The sequence below is a fragment of the Hydractinia symbiolongicarpus genome, chromosome 8 (assembly GCF_029227915.1).
Source record: "Hydractinia symbiolongicarpus strain clone_291-10 chromosome 8, HSymV2.1, whole genome shotgun sequence".
NCBI classification, from domain to species: Eukaryota; Metazoa; Cnidaria; class Hydrozoa; order Anthoathecata; family Hydractiniidae; genus Hydractinia; species Hydractinia symbiolongicarpus.
The window spans coordinates 11609087-11628250 of NC_079882.1; the positions used below are offsets into that span (position 1 = coordinate 11609087).

General features: G+C 31.1%; 1 protein-coding gene across 3 annotated transcripts in view; it reads right to left on the bottom strand.

The window, feature by feature from the left end:
* Nucleotides 1–19164, bottom strand: part of LOC130655158 (E3 ubiquitin-protein ligase HERC2-like) — a 39390-nt gene that overhangs the window by 14084 nt on the left and 6142 nt on the right. For all 3 annotated transcript variants that reach the window (XM_057457869.1, XM_057457868.1, XM_057457870.1), the window contains 26 exons: nucleotides 18897–19076; nucleotides 18274–18505; nucleotides 17625–17957; nucleotides 17205–17540; nucleotides 16608–16793; nucleotides 15946–16037; nucleotides 14795–14991; nucleotides 12544–12749; nucleotides 11445–11584; nucleotides 10958–11269; nucleotides 10749–10885; nucleotides 10146–10381; nucleotides 9595–9818; nucleotides 8691–8880; nucleotides 8395–8592; nucleotides 8147–8319; nucleotides 7919–8066; nucleotides 7538–7725; nucleotides 7186–7377; nucleotides 6971–7091; nucleotides 6702–6898; nucleotides 6368–6625; nucleotides 5808–6050; nucleotides 5620–5731; nucleotides 4811–5015; nucleotides 4288–4438 (listed from right to left, as the gene is read on the bottom strand). In XM_057457869.1, the coding sequence (XP_057313852.1) occupies nucleotides 4288–4438; nucleotides 4811–5015; nucleotides 5620–5731; nucleotides 5808–6050; nucleotides 6368–6625; nucleotides 6702–6898; nucleotides 6971–7091; nucleotides 7186–7377; nucleotides 7538–7725; nucleotides 7919–8066; nucleotides 8147–8319; nucleotides 8395–8592; nucleotides 8691–8880; nucleotides 9595–9818; nucleotides 10146–10381; nucleotides 10749–10885; nucleotides 10958–11269; nucleotides 11445–11584; nucleotides 12544–12749; nucleotides 14795–14991; nucleotides 15946–16037; nucleotides 16608–16793; nucleotides 17205–17540; nucleotides 17625–17957; nucleotides 18274–18505; nucleotides 18897–19076 (5187 nt within the window). The remainder of the gene's footprint in view (nucleotides 1–4287; nucleotides 4439–4810; nucleotides 5016–5619; nucleotides 5732–5807; nucleotides 6051–6367; nucleotides 6626–6701; nucleotides 6899–6970; nucleotides 7092–7185; nucleotides 7378–7537; nucleotides 7726–7918; nucleotides 8067–8146; nucleotides 8320–8394; nucleotides 8593–8690; nucleotides 8881–9594; nucleotides 9819–10145; nucleotides 10382–10748; nucleotides 10886–10957; nucleotides 11270–11444; nucleotides 11585–12543; nucleotides 12750–14794; nucleotides 14992–15945; nucleotides 16038–16607; nucleotides 16794–17204; nucleotides 17541–17624; nucleotides 17958–18273; nucleotides 18506–18896; nucleotides 19077–19164) is intronic.

Genomic DNA, 19164 nt, shown 5'->3' on the forward strand with positions numbered 1-19164 from the left:
AGAAATCGATACAGTTAAAATACAACAGTTAAAACTAGTGCTTAATTAATCTTAATGATAACGTTTCAAATTTTGTTGTGAAGAATTGCAAATAAAGAAAGGAGAAGATAAGGTTGATGCAATGTTATCAGCTAACATTAATAAAGAAAGAGTAATAATGAAATAAACCTCAAAGTAAGGAGTAGTATGTTGCACAAAAGAAATACGAAATTACATGAAGGGATCGTGAACATTACAAGTTCTGCTCACAGATAAAACCAACTATAAAAATGTGGTAGCTATTGTGCAAATATTAAAAATTTGATGGATGAAGTTCAGTTAAATATGCCTAAAATAATTATTACAAGGACACACATAAGTTTTTATTTGATTTTTTTTGTGTCTGTGTTTGTGGTAACCCACAAACTTCCTAAACTTTCCACAAATAAAAAATTAAAACTGTTTTGTGACAACTGAACCGGGAATGAATAGGCGCTTGTGTTAAAATAGATTAAACATGTCTATTCATTATGATGAGTTATAAAGAAGACAACTTTCAATTTTGATGTTCACATATCAAGTAAAAACATAACGGTAACATAACACTAACAAAAAAAGGGTGTTAAAATGGCACCACCTAAATACCACCAAAAAAATATAGAACAAAAAAATGATCCAACAGATCAGCCAAAATGAGTCCTCGTCAAAAAGAAATTGCAGGAAAGACTAAAGGGAAAGCCAAGAAACTATGTAGCAAACGACGAAGAAAAGATGATGGGAAACAAGCAAGAGATGCTTTGAATGAAACAATAGGTGCATATATGGAAACACAGGATGTAGATGGGGAAACAGAAGACGAACATTCTCAATAATTATCACAAACATTCTTTGCAATGAACAATATTTTTTACATCAGAATTTACATTATAATAGTGTCTTCTTATGTGCATGTATATGAAAATAAGTAGTTTTATTAATGCTTAGTTGAATAATTTGCGGAAATTTTGCACATTTTATCCATATTTGCAATGTTTTCTTTGTTTGTATTTCTTCAGTTTTTCTAGGTAAATTTTCTTTTTTTGTAGTTGATAAAAGTAATGATCAGCCATATATGTATACAAGTTCAATTAAAGGGTACCTTATTTCAATAAATTAAAATTCCAAAACAATATAGATTTGTGTTTTAGTAGTAGTAGTAGCCAATCGGATTTTTTCCCCCAAATTTCTTGTCAGACTATTAAAACACTTAGAGGCTCTATGCTTCCCCTCACCTCGTACACAACTGTTAAAAATTGAGGACGAGTCAGATTTCGTATCCGTGGAAGAACAGAAATATTTAACCAAAAGGAGAGGTTGAAATGATAACAAGAAACTTTGATTAAGTAGCTGAACTTCGAAATTGTTTACAACAGTTGGAAGTTGGTAATGCAAGAGATATTGGTAGGCCTGCGGAATCACAAAGCTAAGAAACTATGTTAACAACTTTGATTGACCTTGTCAGAGATTATCTTTGTTTGTGGGACAAAACATGAAGAGGATTTTAGGAAAATTATAAGAAGGATGAAGCAGATTTGCCTAGTTCTTGAAATATAGAGTAAGTATTACAAAGTTTTATGAGCACATAATTATGATTAAAATCTGGGTAGCTTGCTTTAACATGTAAATTTAAATGTAATTTTTTTATGGAAATTCTGAAAAGTGAGAGTAGGATACCAACAATGAAAATATACAAATAGCTAGGTACAGATAAAACTTTGAAGAATTTTGCTGTGTTGTAAGAAGTGTGAGAAAAATTGAAATAGAATGAAAAGCAACTACCACCGTTGCATAAAACAAAGAGAAAGAGAAACTGAATCAGATTTAGCTGCAAGAGTATTATCTTTAACAAGATATTGTCACTGAGAGAAACTACTAGTAACGTAAATCTATCAATAGTCATTAGCTTAGCATCTCTTACATCTCCAGTATCAGTATCAACCACACTGATCAATATCATCTACAGGTAAAGTAGATTCCTTCATATTATTAATTCATAATATAAAATTCCTTCATTCACCTGCCTCACATAATATAATTTCTGGTGAAACTGATTCATAGTCTACATATAGGTTTGCCCTCTTGGCAAGATCATCGATGAATGATATATAAAAAAAAAGTTGAGAAAAAAGTTAATATTGGCTATAATAGGGCACTGGAATATTCTAAAAGGTGCAGAAGCTGTGCCAAATGTGTTTTCGATAAATCTTCTAGTTCTGCACAGTGGATAATTAAAGATCCTCTCTTTTAAACCAGGTTTCATGATGTGATTTTTTAGCTGAAATATGGAAATAAAAGTCGGTGCCATTCAAAAGAACTATAGAATGTGTGTTTTAATAATTGTAAAAAACGCGTTGGAGATTGAAATACAACGTGCTTGCCATTTAAGCGCCATTATTTAAATGCCATTGTTTTTTAAAGTTCATGGCAACATCCTGTGTTTACCAACAGTTGTGATACCAATTCGGTAGTGCAATGCAATGTTTAGCTATCGCCAGTCAATAAATAGCATGGTGTCACTTGGGCAAATAGCCTTGCGTATGAGCAATAATTTTGTTTTATAAAAACTATCTTAGCAACAATTCAAATTTTGATGGAGTCATTCTGAAATATTTAAATAATTACTCCTAGCTGTGCAATCTGAGTTCTTTTACTGAAAGATGGTATTGGCCTTTCTGCTTTCGTTCTTTAATAATCTTCGAAGCCAAAACCTCTTTTGTATTTGTTTTTGGCAATAAGATGTCTTCATATCAGTAAAATTATATTTGTTCGCCTACTAAGTTTGGCAGACATATTTGTTTTGATTTATTTTAAACTACACAGCAAAATAAGTGACAAGTGAAAAGGGTTGTTCAAACGACATGTAACAAATTTCATTGAAAATGTTTTGTTACATGAACTTTTTCTGTTAAATGGAAAACAGCCTTTAGGTTACTGTAATGGTTCACACACATGTTCAGTACATTCGATCTTTTTTAAAAGTTTTTGATGCTTGTGTAAAAAAGTATTCACTAAAACCATAAGCTTTTCTGATCTTTTAAATGGGAAGGGGAGGGCATTATGTCTACCTCTCCCTTAAAATCTCATACTACGCAAAATTTAAACATAAAAATTATTGGTATTTTAGTCAAGTGACTGATCTAAGACAACATTTGATAACTATGGATCATTTACTTGAAATTTTTATTTGTGTTCAAATAAGAATTGTTTTGGTAAAAATTATTTGTTGTAATGTTTTCAAAATGGTGTAAATAATAACAATAGCCAATAGCAGCACATATTTTTTGATTTTATGGTTCAAAGAAAATGGATTTGATCAGCAAGAGTATGTGAGAATATTCAGCTTATTCTAATAGCAGTTAGAAACACAAAAGAATTATATTGGTAATATATCCTAATGCTATACATGTCTCTCTGACATGTAGAAAAAAAAAACAAATATCTTAATGTTAGCAGAGATTGATCAGTATACCACAGAATTGCAAAAAATCTGTGTTAACATGTATTTATTGTCATATAGAACAAAGAGTAAGACAATATCACTGACCCCGTAAATGTAGCTAAGAAGGTGTTGGGTTACACAAGAAAGATTGCATACGAGTATTGGATGAAAGTATTATTGAGCAAGGAAGAATATTAGAAAGCAAGAGAGGCTGTTGGATTCCATCAAAAAGATTATAGAATATCAGAACAAAAGATTACTGAGGAAGAAGAATATTAGAAAGTCTTATAGAAGACAAAAGGTTAGTGGTTTTAATAATTATCAACCTGGTCTGTAAATTACACATATTCTGGTGTGCATGGTGTGCTTTTTACAAACTTTTAGCATTAACTTCATTTTGCATACAGTATAGTATCTAATGTCACACCATTTTTGAAAATGTCATAATACTTTTCACCATGTTCTAATATCGAATATAAATTAAAACAAAATAATAAGTCAAAAATTTAGGTGATGATATGTAAATATTATATCTGCAATGTAAGTAATTTATAAGTGTTGAAATATAATGAATGAATAATATAATGAAATATTGAAATATATATCTCTACACCACTATATAATTATGTGATAGTGATGTATAGTTTGATGCATAGAAACTCCAGTTTTAGAATAATTCAAGTCAGTGATATCACTGACTTAAATTATTCTAAAATCCAATCTGTACACAAGTCTATTGAGATGGTTGACTCTTGTGCATCTTATGATCTCAAATTTTCTGGAAGCCTAGAAAACCTAAATATGGACAAAATCTCATAAAACAATCTTACCGACTGTGATGTGTTTTCACTAATCCATGCCATGTGCATTTCTTTGTTGATGATCCGAGCAGCTATATGCATATTTGAAGAGACCGTAAGTTCTTTTATACAAGGATGTTTTGAAGTTTTGCAACTCACATTCTCTCTAGTGAAGGAGTGTCTAAAATGATCAGAAATTAATGTTTACCATCAGCTTAAAAAATTTTTGACACAGTCTAAAGCCTTACCACATTTTGTGCATGACTGACAATCGCTGTCAATGTTTTACTGGTTGAAATTTTTGAATATCTCTTTTTAAAAACTGCACATTTAGAAAACCAGAAATCAATATATGGTGATAAGGTCTAGAGTTGTGGGGGTAAGGGTCACAAAAAATTGTATTTCCTTATGTTAAACATAAAGTTTAAACAAAATATGTAATATCCATTTGATACTAGTAGCTTTCAACATGCCAAGCACATTTCTACGGATGTTATCACCCTTGCCAGTTTCTTACATACCATAAAGAAATAGAAAATTAGCAAATACATACAGTATTTTTTCTTGGGTGGATGGCACCAATTCCAAATCAGTGATATCTCCTTCCCATGGGTTACGCTGATTTGGGAACAAAACAATAGCCTTTTTTCCAGCGACATTAATAAGAGTGCCAACTTCATTTTTTGAGCTTGGATTCATGTTATAGTTATGAATATTTGTGTTTTCTTTCAGTTGCACTTGTGAACCAACTTTTAAACCTTTAGAATGGAAGAAGGAAAATACTAAACAAACCTTGTATTGATCATAGCTCTATATAAATATGTTATTAGTACAGTTCTAAAAATACCTTCCACTTTTCAATGTAACAAAAACAACCCATGTATGTGCACAGACTAGATAGCCCTAGGGTTTTTTGTGTAGCATGTTATTGTAAACATTATTGACAGAAATGATTCTTACGATCATCATTTAAATCATGATAAATTTATTATGATAACTCAACAGGGTAAAATAACATAAATTTGACACATAAATTTCTATAAATATTATCAGAATTGCCACTGTTTTTATATATTTGAGGCCTTTTGACGAGAATTTTGAACCTTTTCCATTAAAAAAAATTGAGGAGGTTTGAGGACATTTTCATATTTTTCAAAAGAAATTAAAAATATCTGAAGACATTTTAAAGCTGATGCCATGAGTAAAGAACATATTATTTCTATACCAATTTAGGACTTTGAAAATAACAACATGCAAGATGTTGTAGAAGAGAGTTGTTTTGAGAAGACTCTCAAAATTGCGGAGAATTGAGAAGTTTAGAAAAGGCGTGGCAAGCCTGATTATAAGTTTGTTGTTACTCACTTGCACTATTATCCACTGAAGGTTTAACAGGAGCAATCTGATCTGTTGTAATCCATAATGCTTTATCCAACTTTTCCCAATGCACCAAAACGTTACCACTATCACTTAGAAACTTAAAAAATGATATAGTTAAATTAAGAGTCATACTACTTTTAACATTGCAACACAGGTTCTTAAGGATTTCTTACTTTTTCTATGGTTCCAATGTCACCAACAGATATGTTAACTGTAGTTTGAACACATTGAACAAGACTTCCAATCTTCAGCAACTCTTGCTTATCATTCTCACATATTGATTCCTCAGAATCTGAATCAATAAATATTGAGTCATCAGAATGAATTAACATTGACTCAGATTGAGGCGCTGTGATATCGACTGATGCGGGATTACTGTCATTATTTTCAGAATGTTCTCTTTCATTGTCAGTGACCTTAAATTAAAATGATGTTTTAAATACAAAGAAATATCAATAATAATTAATAAGCCTTTCTAATTCCCACCAACATGTTAACCAAGCAGGCAAATAAAATATCACGCAAACAAATTTAAATTAGAAAGATTATAAACAGCTGTTTTGTAGCTCATATCAAGTTTCAACATCCTAACATCCCTCCAACATGTTCTGTATGGTTAAGTTGAAATACAAATCACCTTTATTATAAAAAAAAGTTTTTCAACTCTGGTTCTGCTGCATAATTATCAAGTTTTCTGTTACTGATAAATATATATATACACTAAAAATCCTACCGTTACATCAGGATGCTCCAGCAACCAAGAAACAACTTGCTCAGGTCTGGCAGTATTGCCCAGTTCTCGAATAGCACATTTAACATAATCCAACGGAAAACCCATTGTGCATAACAGCTGTAGCAAATGTTTCGATTGTCCCTCTGGTTTTTGTTCTATTGTATTTTTTGATGTGTTTACAGTGGAAAATAATTGTGCTGCATCCTTTTGTGAGTTGTTTTTAGAGTTTAATTCTTGCGACAGTGATGCAGCAGCCAGCTAAAAAAAAGAATTTAACCAAAAACATCTCTTTAAATAAAATTTTAAAAATTTCTATTTTATAACGAATTTGTACCTCTAATTCATTTGCTTCATATACTGGTTTTACTGGTGATGATATCATTGATTTTTTTAAAATATTCAAAAATAATATGTGGTTATCGCTGTTCTGGGATTTAAAGAATTTATATAGTAAATGATTGTTCTCACAAATTTCTCTTAAACAATGCAAACTGGTAATATATAAACAAATCTTCATTGATTGACCCGCGTCTAAAACATTGAAAAATATAACATAGAACAAATGACTTCAATTTCCATTGTTTTCTAATTTTTAATCCATACCCTCGTTTAAATTGGAATCCCAGTGGACATTTGGTCCATTCAGCACAGCTTTTAAAAGTGCAAACAATGATTCTACCATGTTACTCGTCAATGAGAACATATCAAAAGAAAGTTCTGGAATCTGAAAGAAAATATTAAAAATGTTTTTTTTATATCTTTTCTTAAATGCGATTGATAAATTAATGTTAAGACAGGAATTAAAAAACAAAACATACAATATCCAACTTTAAAAGGTGACATGATTTAAATTTGACAGAATTTCCAAAATACAACAGAATCTTCCCATCAGGTAAAATGTTTGCAATAGTTCCCAGACCGTGTTCCGTAGAACGTGCAGTTCCACCAATACGAACTCTTGATTCAACTCCACCAATCACACACAGAGATGAGAACAATTTTATTTGATCCTAAAGAAAATAACGTAGATCCTTTCTTACATTAAAAGACAGCAGAATGAAAAAAATGCAGATTTTCTACAACTTTGGGTTTTTATCAAAAGTGTGGTAATTGGCTACGCACATAACTATTGTTTGTTTGTGCTATGTCACAAAAGTTGCACAAACTCACGGAATATTTCAGGCTTAATCCATTTTCTACTTTCAGCAGTTTTAATGACTTCCAAAGATGTAGATTAATCATGTCTTTCCAGTTGTCAGTTGTATGCAAATATCGAATAAGAAGAATAAGTTCATCAGCGACTGTTGTGTACACAGAAGCTGTCATTGCGGTCTTCACAGCATCATCACAAAGTTGCTCTATATTCAGGTACAAATAAAAAAATTATACGCAATTCATCTCGTAAGAAAATGAAATATAAGACTGCACTTCCAGGTTTAATTTGATTCTAAGATATTTCACTATGGACAATGGTTACGTCAAAATAGACGATGGTTATGTCGATATCGACAATAATTACGTCACTATTGAAAAACTACTTTCCACACCAACCTGTTGTGTACAATTTATTGCCAGATAAAATCCGTGTCAGCAATTTAAACAGATTTCTGATCAGCCATCTTTTCCAAACTGGTGCATAAACTACTTTTTCTTTTTCTTTCATCATCATTGAATACTTAATTAGCTTGACAAATTGGACCTAAAGGGAATTACACTGTGGTAGACATCTTTAAATAAGAGTTTTTAAGTTTTACTCCACATTTACCAATAAAAATTTACCTTCACAAATAATGAATTTCCATCTGAAGGTTCATCATGCTTTAGCAAAGCTAGATTGAGCAATTTTATCAAAAGTGTTATAAAATCTTCAGATGATAGCATGTTTTTAAAATCTTCTGATGAACAAAGTGCTCTGATGAAACCAAAAGTGGCAGAAACACTAATGCTTGGACCTAAATGTAAAAACCCCTAATAAGCATTTACCATTTTTAATTATGTAAATAATCATCAATACCAAAATAGCTCACCCCATAATGATTTGGCATCATCAGCAAATTCTCTTAGTGTTTTAACCAAAAACTTCATAACAACATTTTTAGCTAGTTGTGATGGATTGTCCTTGCCACAAGCCATAACAGATAATGAATGAAAAATTAATGAGCTTATGGTATGACTAAGAAATGTAAACGGATTTTTTATGTCATTTTGTGATACAACCTTTGAGTCTAAATAAAAACGATTTAATTAAATTACAATGCTAAAACATCCTGTATATAAAAAAAAATTGCTACCTGTTGAAACTTTTCTTTAAAAATGTTTTCACCTTTTTCCCCTCCGTTATCATCCTTATCAATATCATCACTCTTTTCTGCACTATCTGCTATCCTTAAATCATATTTTCCATTTTTGCCCATCCTATAGGAATTTCTGGAGCCTGTGTCCCATTCTACCCTTACCCAGCCATCCTCACCTATTTCACTGACCAGTCGACCTTGACTGGGAGGTGGACCATCCTAAAACAAAATTTAACCAAGTAAAAGTTTATGTTGATAAAAATTTCAACAAAAATATTTTTGCAAAACAGAAGAACAAAACAGACAAAATTTAGGGATATGATCACAAAGCATAATTTTGCATGTCGTATTTGTGAAAATTTCTTTACAGTATATTTAAGGCGTTTTTCTTTCGGCTTTTTTATGCTGTTAGAATACTTTTGTCATGCGCATGTATCTATGTACTAGTCAATTATTTCTAAACTGAGCCACTTATTTAGAGGTGACTCGAAATTTATCGATAAACCTCAATCTGATGTTAGGAGGGGGATTTTATTTTCATGTTTAAATATTTTATACTGTAAGCATCAATCTTTTAGAGAATAGAAAGTATTTTGAACTGTTTTTTTATGAGCCATCTTCTAAAAACGAGATTATAAGCCATTTTATGGAAATATGATGGGCAAGTACATGAAAATTCAAGGTTTAAGACTTAGTATGTTTTTTGGTTCTGACGTAAGGAGGGTTTATCAGGTTGATGTTTAGTATACATTTTTTGAATTATAAATTCTAATTTGAATAATCTTGAATTAGAATGACTGGAAAAGTGGTAATTCTGAAATGTTTATAGAAAGTGGTTAATGATAAAAAATAATAAAAAGGTGATTAATTTCCCAAACCCTGAAGTGTTTTGTAGCTTATTCAAGAAGTTTGATTTAGACCTTGTGAACTAACCTGATCATCCCATTTCCAGTCAATTCCTCTCCCAACTCGAGTTCCAATCTTCATCAACTTAATCATTTCAACACCCTTCAGTTGCAGCAAATGCGCTTGCTTGTGTTTACGTTCATCGATAAATGGAACTGAAGTGTCTTTGGCATCAGTTATTTCTCCACAATATTTCAATATTGTTTGAATTTTATCAAGAACATCACATTGAAGTAAGAAATCAACATCTCCTAAGTAAAATAGAAAAAGCATAGAAAAGGTTGTTTCATTTCATATAGAATGCCATAATCTTTTCAATATCAAAATGTAAGTATTAATCAAAAGTCATATTTTATCTAAAAACTATTAAAACACCACCATCAAATGTTTAATTTATCATTGTTTTTAGTCAATTTACATTAGGCAGGTAAAATCAACATGATTGCATACAAAATGTAGATTAGTCTACAGCTGATGTACTATTTTTAAAACAAGAGGTTTAAGGTCAATCATTTTTTGAGTTGCTTCAGGTCATGTTTACACAATTTTCGTTTTGTTGTAATCACACAAAAACCTACCTGACATAAGCGAGGATGTTAGGACTGTCATTGACAATAACAAAGCTCTTGAAGATTTGTAAATTTGCTTTTTTGCACCATTGGTTTTATAACATGTTGCATGGAAAATCTGTTCCAGTTCATCAAAAACCATTTTCAAAGAAAAATTTTCAAATCCTTTAAAAACCTCTTTCAATTTGACAATATCATCCTGTGACACCAATTCAACATTATACAAGATACCAGGTTTTGAGTAACTAATACAAAATAGAAACATCATAGAAACCCAAAGACATGGAATGTAAACAAAAAAATAAGTCCCTCTCTTTTAAACACCCCTCTCCATTAAAAGAGAGGGGTGTTTAAAAGGGGGATGTTTATTAGAAAATTCGAAAAAAAGTCTTGTTGTTATTAATTCTAATTCAGATGCCAATAATAAAAAGAATTTAATTGACTTTAATGAAAAAAATAGGCCTTTTAAATATTGAGGATATATAAAAAATATCTCACATATAAAAAAGATTTTTTGTAATGAACACCTATTTCTTATTGAAATCTTACAAATTTTATAAACACCCTGGGGAAAAAACGGTATTCTGTTTTATAAAAACAGAAAAAACACACCTGACTGAGCCTCCTGGTACAAGTAAACCAAGCCAGCCCAACAAGAGCGAAGCCTTCACACTAGGTCTGAAATGTTTACGAAGGCATAAAGATTGCATTAAATAACCAGATATCAACCGTTGTTTTGCTCGCTTAATCTAAAATTTAATTTTAAAGTTGAAGAAAGCAGAATTTAATTAACCAGCAATGTTAATTTAAAAAACAGTCACCTGAGTAAGAAAACATTTCCGTAATATATCTGTGTTTATACTTGTATCAACAACAAATTCTCTAGCTTGTTGCATAACATCAACAAGATGTTCATGTTTATGATGTTGCTTGTACAGTTTTATACCCCACTTTGATAAATTCCATCCAAATTTATACTTTATCTGTATTGATGACAAAACTTCATACCATTTATTTGTCTTTTTATACAGAGAGGGATCACAAGAAGGATTTAAACATGAAAGCAAAAACTTGCACTTCTGAAGTATTGGTGCACACAACAAATCATAGCCTAACTGACTTTCTTGATGTCTCTAAAAAAATGTTGAGAAATGAATTTTACATCAGGAATCGACCCAGGTAAGACCTGTGTAATTTTTTATTGAAAAAATAATTAAGAGAAATATGGCATAACAAAAATAACGAATATAATATCTGATACATAAGACAGAATCTTGATTATAAAGTATATAATAAAAATACAAATACCTGAAATATAGATGTCCTTTCTTTAAGAGCCATTTTGACTGCTGTAAACAATGCATCAGACATTATGTCAGATGATTCCATAGCTTGTTTATTGGTTTCAGATGCAAGAAGACATTTTTGGATGATGCTAAGTTCTTTTTCTAAAAAAGTCAATTGTGCATATTTTTTAAAGAAACAACATAAAAAATAGGAAAATTAATATTGTGTTTTAGTTATCTTAAATATACCATATATTTAAAATTAACTAAAAAACAATAATAATTTTTCCTAATAAAAAGTGCAGTGGTATTGAAGGAAGGTTAGGAGCTGACATTCAGTTTGTATGCAAGCATTGCAAAGGTGACATTATAGACAATGAAGTATTTCTAGTTTTATGATGTACAACAGTGGCTCATTAGAGATAGTTGAGAGTTTCTGCTACTTGTGTGATATGCTGAGTAGTGAAGGGGTGTTTGAAAGAAGTGTAACTTGCAGGATAAGCTCTGTTTAGAAAAGGTTTTAAGAGTTACTTCCTTTGTTGACTAGAAGAGTCTTGTCAATTGAGGTGAAAGGTAGGTTGTATAAGGCCTGTGCAAGAAGTGTTATATTGTACGGTAATGAGACATGGGTAGTGAAGCTTGAAGATTTTGACTGTTAGAAAATAATGATATGAGAATGGTTAGGTAGATGTGTAACATAAGTCTGAGGGATAGAAAAAGTTCAGATAAGCTAAGAAGCAGGCTAGGTATCCATTGCATTAAAGATGTTATCCAGATAAGAACATTGACTGGGTTGGGACACTTGGAAAGAATGGAGGAGGATAATTGGTGAAATTGTGGAGACTTGATAGTTCCTGGGGCAAAGTCCAGACGTAGACCAAAAGACTTGGCAGGAGTAAATAAAGACAGACTTGATGCAAAGGAATTTGAGTTTAGATCTAACACAGTCTAGATCAGATTGGAAAAAGGTCATTACTATATCCCATCCAACCCATGCTAGCATGGAAACGGGACGTCAAGCCGAGGATGATGATGATGAGATGATGATTGAAATTAAATCCATAGTACGAAAATACAGAAACCAATGTTTTTTTTTCTGTATCATAAAAAAATAAACAAACCTAATCCAGCATGCCATATCATAACAGCAAGAATTGCCCGTGTTACATGATCCAATGCTGGTGTTTCATTGTCAGTATTTGGGATAATTGGAATCCCTTTACACTTTGCTTGCATGTAAACATAATCCACAAAAATGGATGTGTTTTTCTCGAGTATGTCTTTAATTAAATCTTCAGCTGACAAACACGGTGAACTTTGGCGTTTTCTAAAATATTTCACGTAATAAAATAGGTGAATATTAATTTAAGGGCTTTAAAAAGAAAATATTCTTTAAACTTTTGAAAGAGAACATCAGTATTCATATAATTTATTTTCATTAAATTGTGCAAATGCTTTCATTTTGGTTAATAGCACCAACGATCAAAAAAGGGTTCACAGTTCACTTAATGCGAATCGTTTTTTGAATACTGTGACCCAATTTACACAAATTATTATCAAAAATGCGAATCAAAATTTCAATATTTTCTCAAAAGAAAAAAAACAACACAACAGTTAACGACTAGTGAGCAGTCAAGACACAGTGTGCATGCCACAACTTTAATGCACCATGTTTGTTTTTGCTTACTATTTGGACGGCCCATTTTTTTCTTTTGAGAAATAAACGTAGCATTGATGCGGTCCTAAATTAATTAGGACCAGGGCATTGTCTTTTTTAACCTGGTTTTCACTGCTTCTTTTTCAACTTGAAAGTGAAACGTGGAGAAGCATTGGAAACAAAGTTTACCCTTTTCTCTAAAATACATCTGCAACGTAAATTCAAGCAAATATGTAAATGCAAATTTTTGTTCAGTCGTTCTGCAAAGCATTCAGCACAAAAAATTTTTACTTTTAAATATGGTACATTGAAGTCATAATCACACAAGGGTTGTTTCAAGGAAAGGATATTTTGATTCACTTTTTGCTCCAATTTATAATATATTAATTGATTCACAAATTGATGAAAAATGGGTCCCAAAGATGCAAAAACAGGTCGCAATGTCAAAAAAAGTTGCGAACCATTTATTTTATGTTAATTCGATCGCTGAGCACTGTTTCAATTTTATCATACCAATTGCACTATACTGTTGTGATTGGAGTTCTAGTTCAGGGGAACCATTTTTGTTCAAGAATGACTAATAGGATAAATGATAATAAACCTTCAATCAACATTATCTTGTTGTGCACTTCAATTTTATTTTTCATCAATTTGAGCAAATTCTAAGTTTTATTTTTAACTTTAGTCTAATAATTTATGCATATCTTTTAAAATAATTTGAAAATGTTTTAGACATATTGTGTTTGGCATAATTAAGGTTTTCCAGAAGTTTAAATTCAATTTTTAAATGGGATTTTTGTGAATTATTTTTTCAAGGATTTTATACCTTCGCTTTTTTTGCTTCAATCTTCCCATATTTTTCTTGTCTTATTAGTTTAGTGTATGAATGTCTAGTTTAAAAGGATTATTTTTTAACCTTTGCCCCAGGAAAGTACATTTTAGGATGTATATACATATGTGATGCTCTCTGAGAAAATCAAACGCTACTATTTTTAATTCGTATTTTTAAAACAATAGAATTCCGTATTTCGTATTTTCAAAAATACGAATTGCGTATTTAAAAATATGCGTATTTTTTTAAAAAACCGTATTTCGTATTTTTAAAAATACGAAATTTGTATTAAAAAATATGTACATTTCTAAAAATAGGCATTTCTAAAAATACGCTGTAGACTTAAAATACAAAGACATAAAAATGTTTGGTTAGGGTTCGTCTCATTTTTTTATACAAATCGAAAGTTGCCGTATTCCATTCTAAAATGACGAGAAAACGTCGCTGTGAAGCTTTAAAGTTGCCGTATTTCATTCTAAAATAACGAGAAAATGTCCCTATGAAATCATTGAGCCAATTAAAAACCTATTAAAAACAAACTTGTAAAATTGAGTAATTGTTCTATTCAATTTATTTAATAACTCAGTTGATACACGTAAAATTTAATTTGTATTTCGTATTTTTTAAAAATAGAATTTCGTATTTTTAAAAATACGAAATTTTGTATTTCGTTTTTTTAAAAATATGCATATTTTAAAATACAAAATCCGTATTTTTTCATACGAAATTCCCTTATTTCGTATTTTTAAATACGGAAAGAGAAGTGGTCAACTTTCCCAGAGAGCATCACATATGTGATTGCAATTGATTTCATGTGATTGCAAATAACGGCAAAAATCCTGAAGTCCTTATAAAGATATAGAAATAAATGTAATATACTTACATATCTCTCAAAACAGTGTCTTTATCGATTCCAGCTGAGAATAACTTAGATTGTAACCATCTTTTATTGTTTGTTTCATCTTGCGAGGGATACATGCCATGAGCCAGGTAGCAACAATGAAGTCCAAGCAAAAAAGATATACCTACTTCAATGTCGTATACCACTTGTTGAAAATCATGTACAGAATAAGAGGCTTCCTAGAGGTATTAAGGAAACTATTTAAAAGGTGTTGATAGTATGCAAAAAGAAAAAAAGAAGACTTTCTCACCAATGCACAAATGGAACAGAATTAGTCTAACTCCTTATGGGACTTACGGTGCTCTTATAACACTTCCTAGGGTCAGTTATTTGTGAAAAAAATATTAATGAAAAATCCTTAATTATTAAAAGTGCAGGTAAAGCACGTTTTGCCAATTTCATACAACTTGAAATGTGGGAACTGACATCAGGAATCAAGACTGTGATAACAATGTTTTCATTTTCTACACAAATTTTCTTCGTTCATGCCAATCTCACCTGGGTCTATTTGGTCAGGTGAATTATGGTGTGACCACAGAAACTTATGGTGTGACCACAGAAACCCTTACAATGTCTTAGGTCTTACTCTCATCAAGAAAAACTGTTTTATAGTGATTTGAAAATGGTTGCATCTCCTATGAGGTCTTTTCCAATTAGAGCTACTAACTGTTAGCCTGTGAAAAAATCCACAGGGGCAACTCTCCTCAGATCATTGCAAGTCGTACTATCCCTGATATCACTATTTTATGTATCCTTGCCATTGTGAACAAAAATATGGCTCTTAATATTATAGAGATAAATATTTCTGAGACACAAAACACCGTTTTTATTATACTACCCACAGATTATAACACTAGCGTCAGTGTGCATAGTGAGAAATACATGATTTATAAAAGTGCAGGAAATGCTTGTTTTGGCAATTTTTTAGAATTAAAAATGTGGTAAATAGTATTTTTCTGTATCTTACAACTTTTTTAATACTACTACGAACACAAACAAAACAACGCCTAAGGCTGCAATGACGATGACATTATGTTCTATGTGAACTTCATAGGTCCATGCCATAAGTCACTTGAGTAAAATGTAACATAAATTTTAAATGTAATGCAGCTAACAAATGGTGGGCTACAAACCTTTTTTAAATCACCAACTAACGCTCGCTTCATCGCACCTTTTCCTTTTTCTGTCATAAATACATCAGCAAAAGCACTGGCTACTTCTTTTCCTATTTTAAAGATTTTTAAAATAAAACAAACAAACTAAAGCATCAAGTGGTAGAAACCATCACAGGGCATAGTTTGAATGTTTTGAAGGACCTCCAGGGTGACCACTAATAAAGTGAGAACAAAATTAAGGATATTTTGCTGCAAACGAGAATAAAAAACTAAAAAAATAAGGATAATTAAGGAGAAAACCAATTTTAGTTCTCTATCTTTAATGTTACAACTATGTTCTATAATAAGAAAATAATACATATTATACAAATATACATATAAATTGTGCCCTGAAAGATAGAAAATATAGGATTTTAGGTAACAGAGAAAATGTCTTATATTACTGGTGATGAACAATCCATGAACACATTTCCAAAAAAATTACGATCAGAAAAATTAAGAAATAAGGAGTAATTAAGGAGAATAGCTAAAATTTCAATTTTTTTAAGTATATTTAAGTACTTTTAAGGAGATTTTCTAAGGTTATTTAAGGAATTTAAGGAGGAGTGGTCACCTTGACCTCAGATACCAGGTGATAGTTACAGTTAAAGTTAAACTAAGATTCAAAATGTCAAACTTACCAACAAAATCATCTAGAGAGTTTTCAATAGAAGGTATGTCTGCTTTCAAGATACTTAGATCAAATAGCTGGCCATCAACCCTTACAAGCTGTTGATCACTTTTTAAAGCATTGTTAAAGTCTTCATTGTTAAAACCTTCAACATTTTCTTCACCGTCACTATCCGAGTCAGCCAAAGGGCATTCACCTGTCAAAAGCAAAAAAAAACTATCAGTAAATTAAGAGGGAAACAACACAATGGAAAGATTGAAAAAATGTTATAAATTATTCTCAAGTCATATAAAAAACTCTTCAAAACCTTATTTTTCAATGTATGTACAACGTATTTGTCGCTTTGAGCTACAAACTAAAAACAACTAAGTTATTAAACAAAGCAATTATTATTATTTCATTATTATTATTATTCACGGATAATTTAAGAGGATAACCATTCAAAAATAAGTACAATATTTGCACTATACACAAATTTCTGTTTTTCAATTGGGTCCCCCTCCCACCATTTAAAAAGAAGTAAGTTAAAAACAAACAAAAACATTTCAGGGGCAAGAAGTCAAACACTTAATATTTAGAGCACAATATTTGTAAAATGGAGACTTGCCTGGTTGCAATGGCCAGTTCATGTCATTTTTACCCATATATCTAGAAGATTCCATTTCTTTGTTCAAACCACTATATAAATCTAATATTTCAGCAAGCTGTGACAACCCATCGCAATTACTTGTAATTACAGGTGCATAGTTCTGCAGCATGATCATAAAATGAATGAATTCTCGAAAAAGTACACCAATTGGACTGAACATGAGTGCTTCACATTTTATTTTGTCGTCAGCTTCGCATGTCAATAGTTGTTTACAACTGCTCTGGAGTAAGGCCATATAAAAGTTAATGATGGCTGTTAAACATTTTATGATAGATGTGGGTTCATACACATAACCTAAACATAAACCACTTATCTAATGTTGACTTTGATGAGAAGAATTAGAATTAAAAATTCAAATTTCTAAACATATTTACTTACATCTTGCTGGCCAACACACATCCTTCTCGCTAACAATAAATATGCGTGCAAATAGTAAGCGTTGAAATTTTAACAAAACAGTCAGTATCTCTCTTCCAATGCCAGCATTTAATTTTGGCGGGTTAACATCTAATGTACTTAACACAGTTATAACATTAGCTAAAAATAATTCCTTAAGCAGCACATATAAAGTGTTGCTTGGTACACTGTCCTCCTTTTTCACTGATATCATTGCATCCAAAGTATCCTCTAAAAGTAATTCCAGACCATTTTTTTGCACCAAGCAGTTGATGAGAAGATTCAGCATAAACACATGGTTTTCATTGCAAGCAGCTAAAAGACACATGTAGAGATTATGCACTAAAATTTTGAAATTTCAACTACATCGAAAATATGCCATGGCTTTTACATGAGGCTAAGAGTGAGCTTTAATTTTTTAAAAAATTACCAGAAAAACTGCAGAAAATGTGACATAAATAGTTGAGATAAAGGAAAATTTTGTCACAAAGAATACATGGGTGCAATTTAACCTTATAGAGCAAAATTTAGGTTCAATAACAGATTTTTACCTTTAACAATATTGTGATTGGCTAATTTAAAACATGTAATAATTTCAGAAAGTATAAATTATAAAAATAAACAAAATTACTAGTAGCAACTTTCAGAAATTCTGTCAGCGTTTTTGCTCGATCCGAAGCAGCTGGTAGCAAATACAACCAGCCACATTCTAACACATCTTCACAAATCTTCCGTAACTCAGATTGCTGTGGTTCTTGTAAAACAAGATGTATCACTAAATCTTTCAGGCGAGTAGAGAATGCTTCTTCACCATTAAAACCAATATCCTGTGGAGAAACATCCATTTTCTTTGCAGCTTGAAACTAAATTAAATGTAAAAAGGTAATAATACACAAAATTTCCATTATGAAAAAGACTAAAGGGCTGGTGACAACAGAGGTTTGTCACAATTAGCAGATTTTGTCATTTAACAGTTGCCTTTCCCACCTACCATTATTAGCGGATTTTTTTCTCGCTGATTACTTTTGTGTGCATACGTCAAAGCCAAAACGCCAAACAATTTCACCCAGGATGAAATACACTATCATTTTTCAATAAATTAATTATTGTTTTTCTGAAGCCTGTATTCACTCATTTTTTTTTTTAAAAAAAATATTAAGGTTCAGCAAACTTAACCCCCCATCCCCTTAGCGGACAATATCCGCAAAGCATGATGAACCTATTTTGTCATTGGTCCCTAAGATAAAAAGTTACCTGCAGTTTTAGAAGAAGGAAGCATGATCTGAGTAGACAATGTTTTAACTTTTCATCAGCAGATGCTTGCGCTTTTTGTAATAGCAATTCCAAAGTCTCGAATGTTTCTTTCTTAACATCAATGCAAAATGGGACCTTCTTGTCAATTTTTTTCAAAAACGATGCAGACCAACAAAAAATCTAAAGCAAAAAATTATATAAGAATACTTGAATTTAATCAGTTTGTCCACAATTACAACATTGCATTAAGTTATCAAGTATGCATACT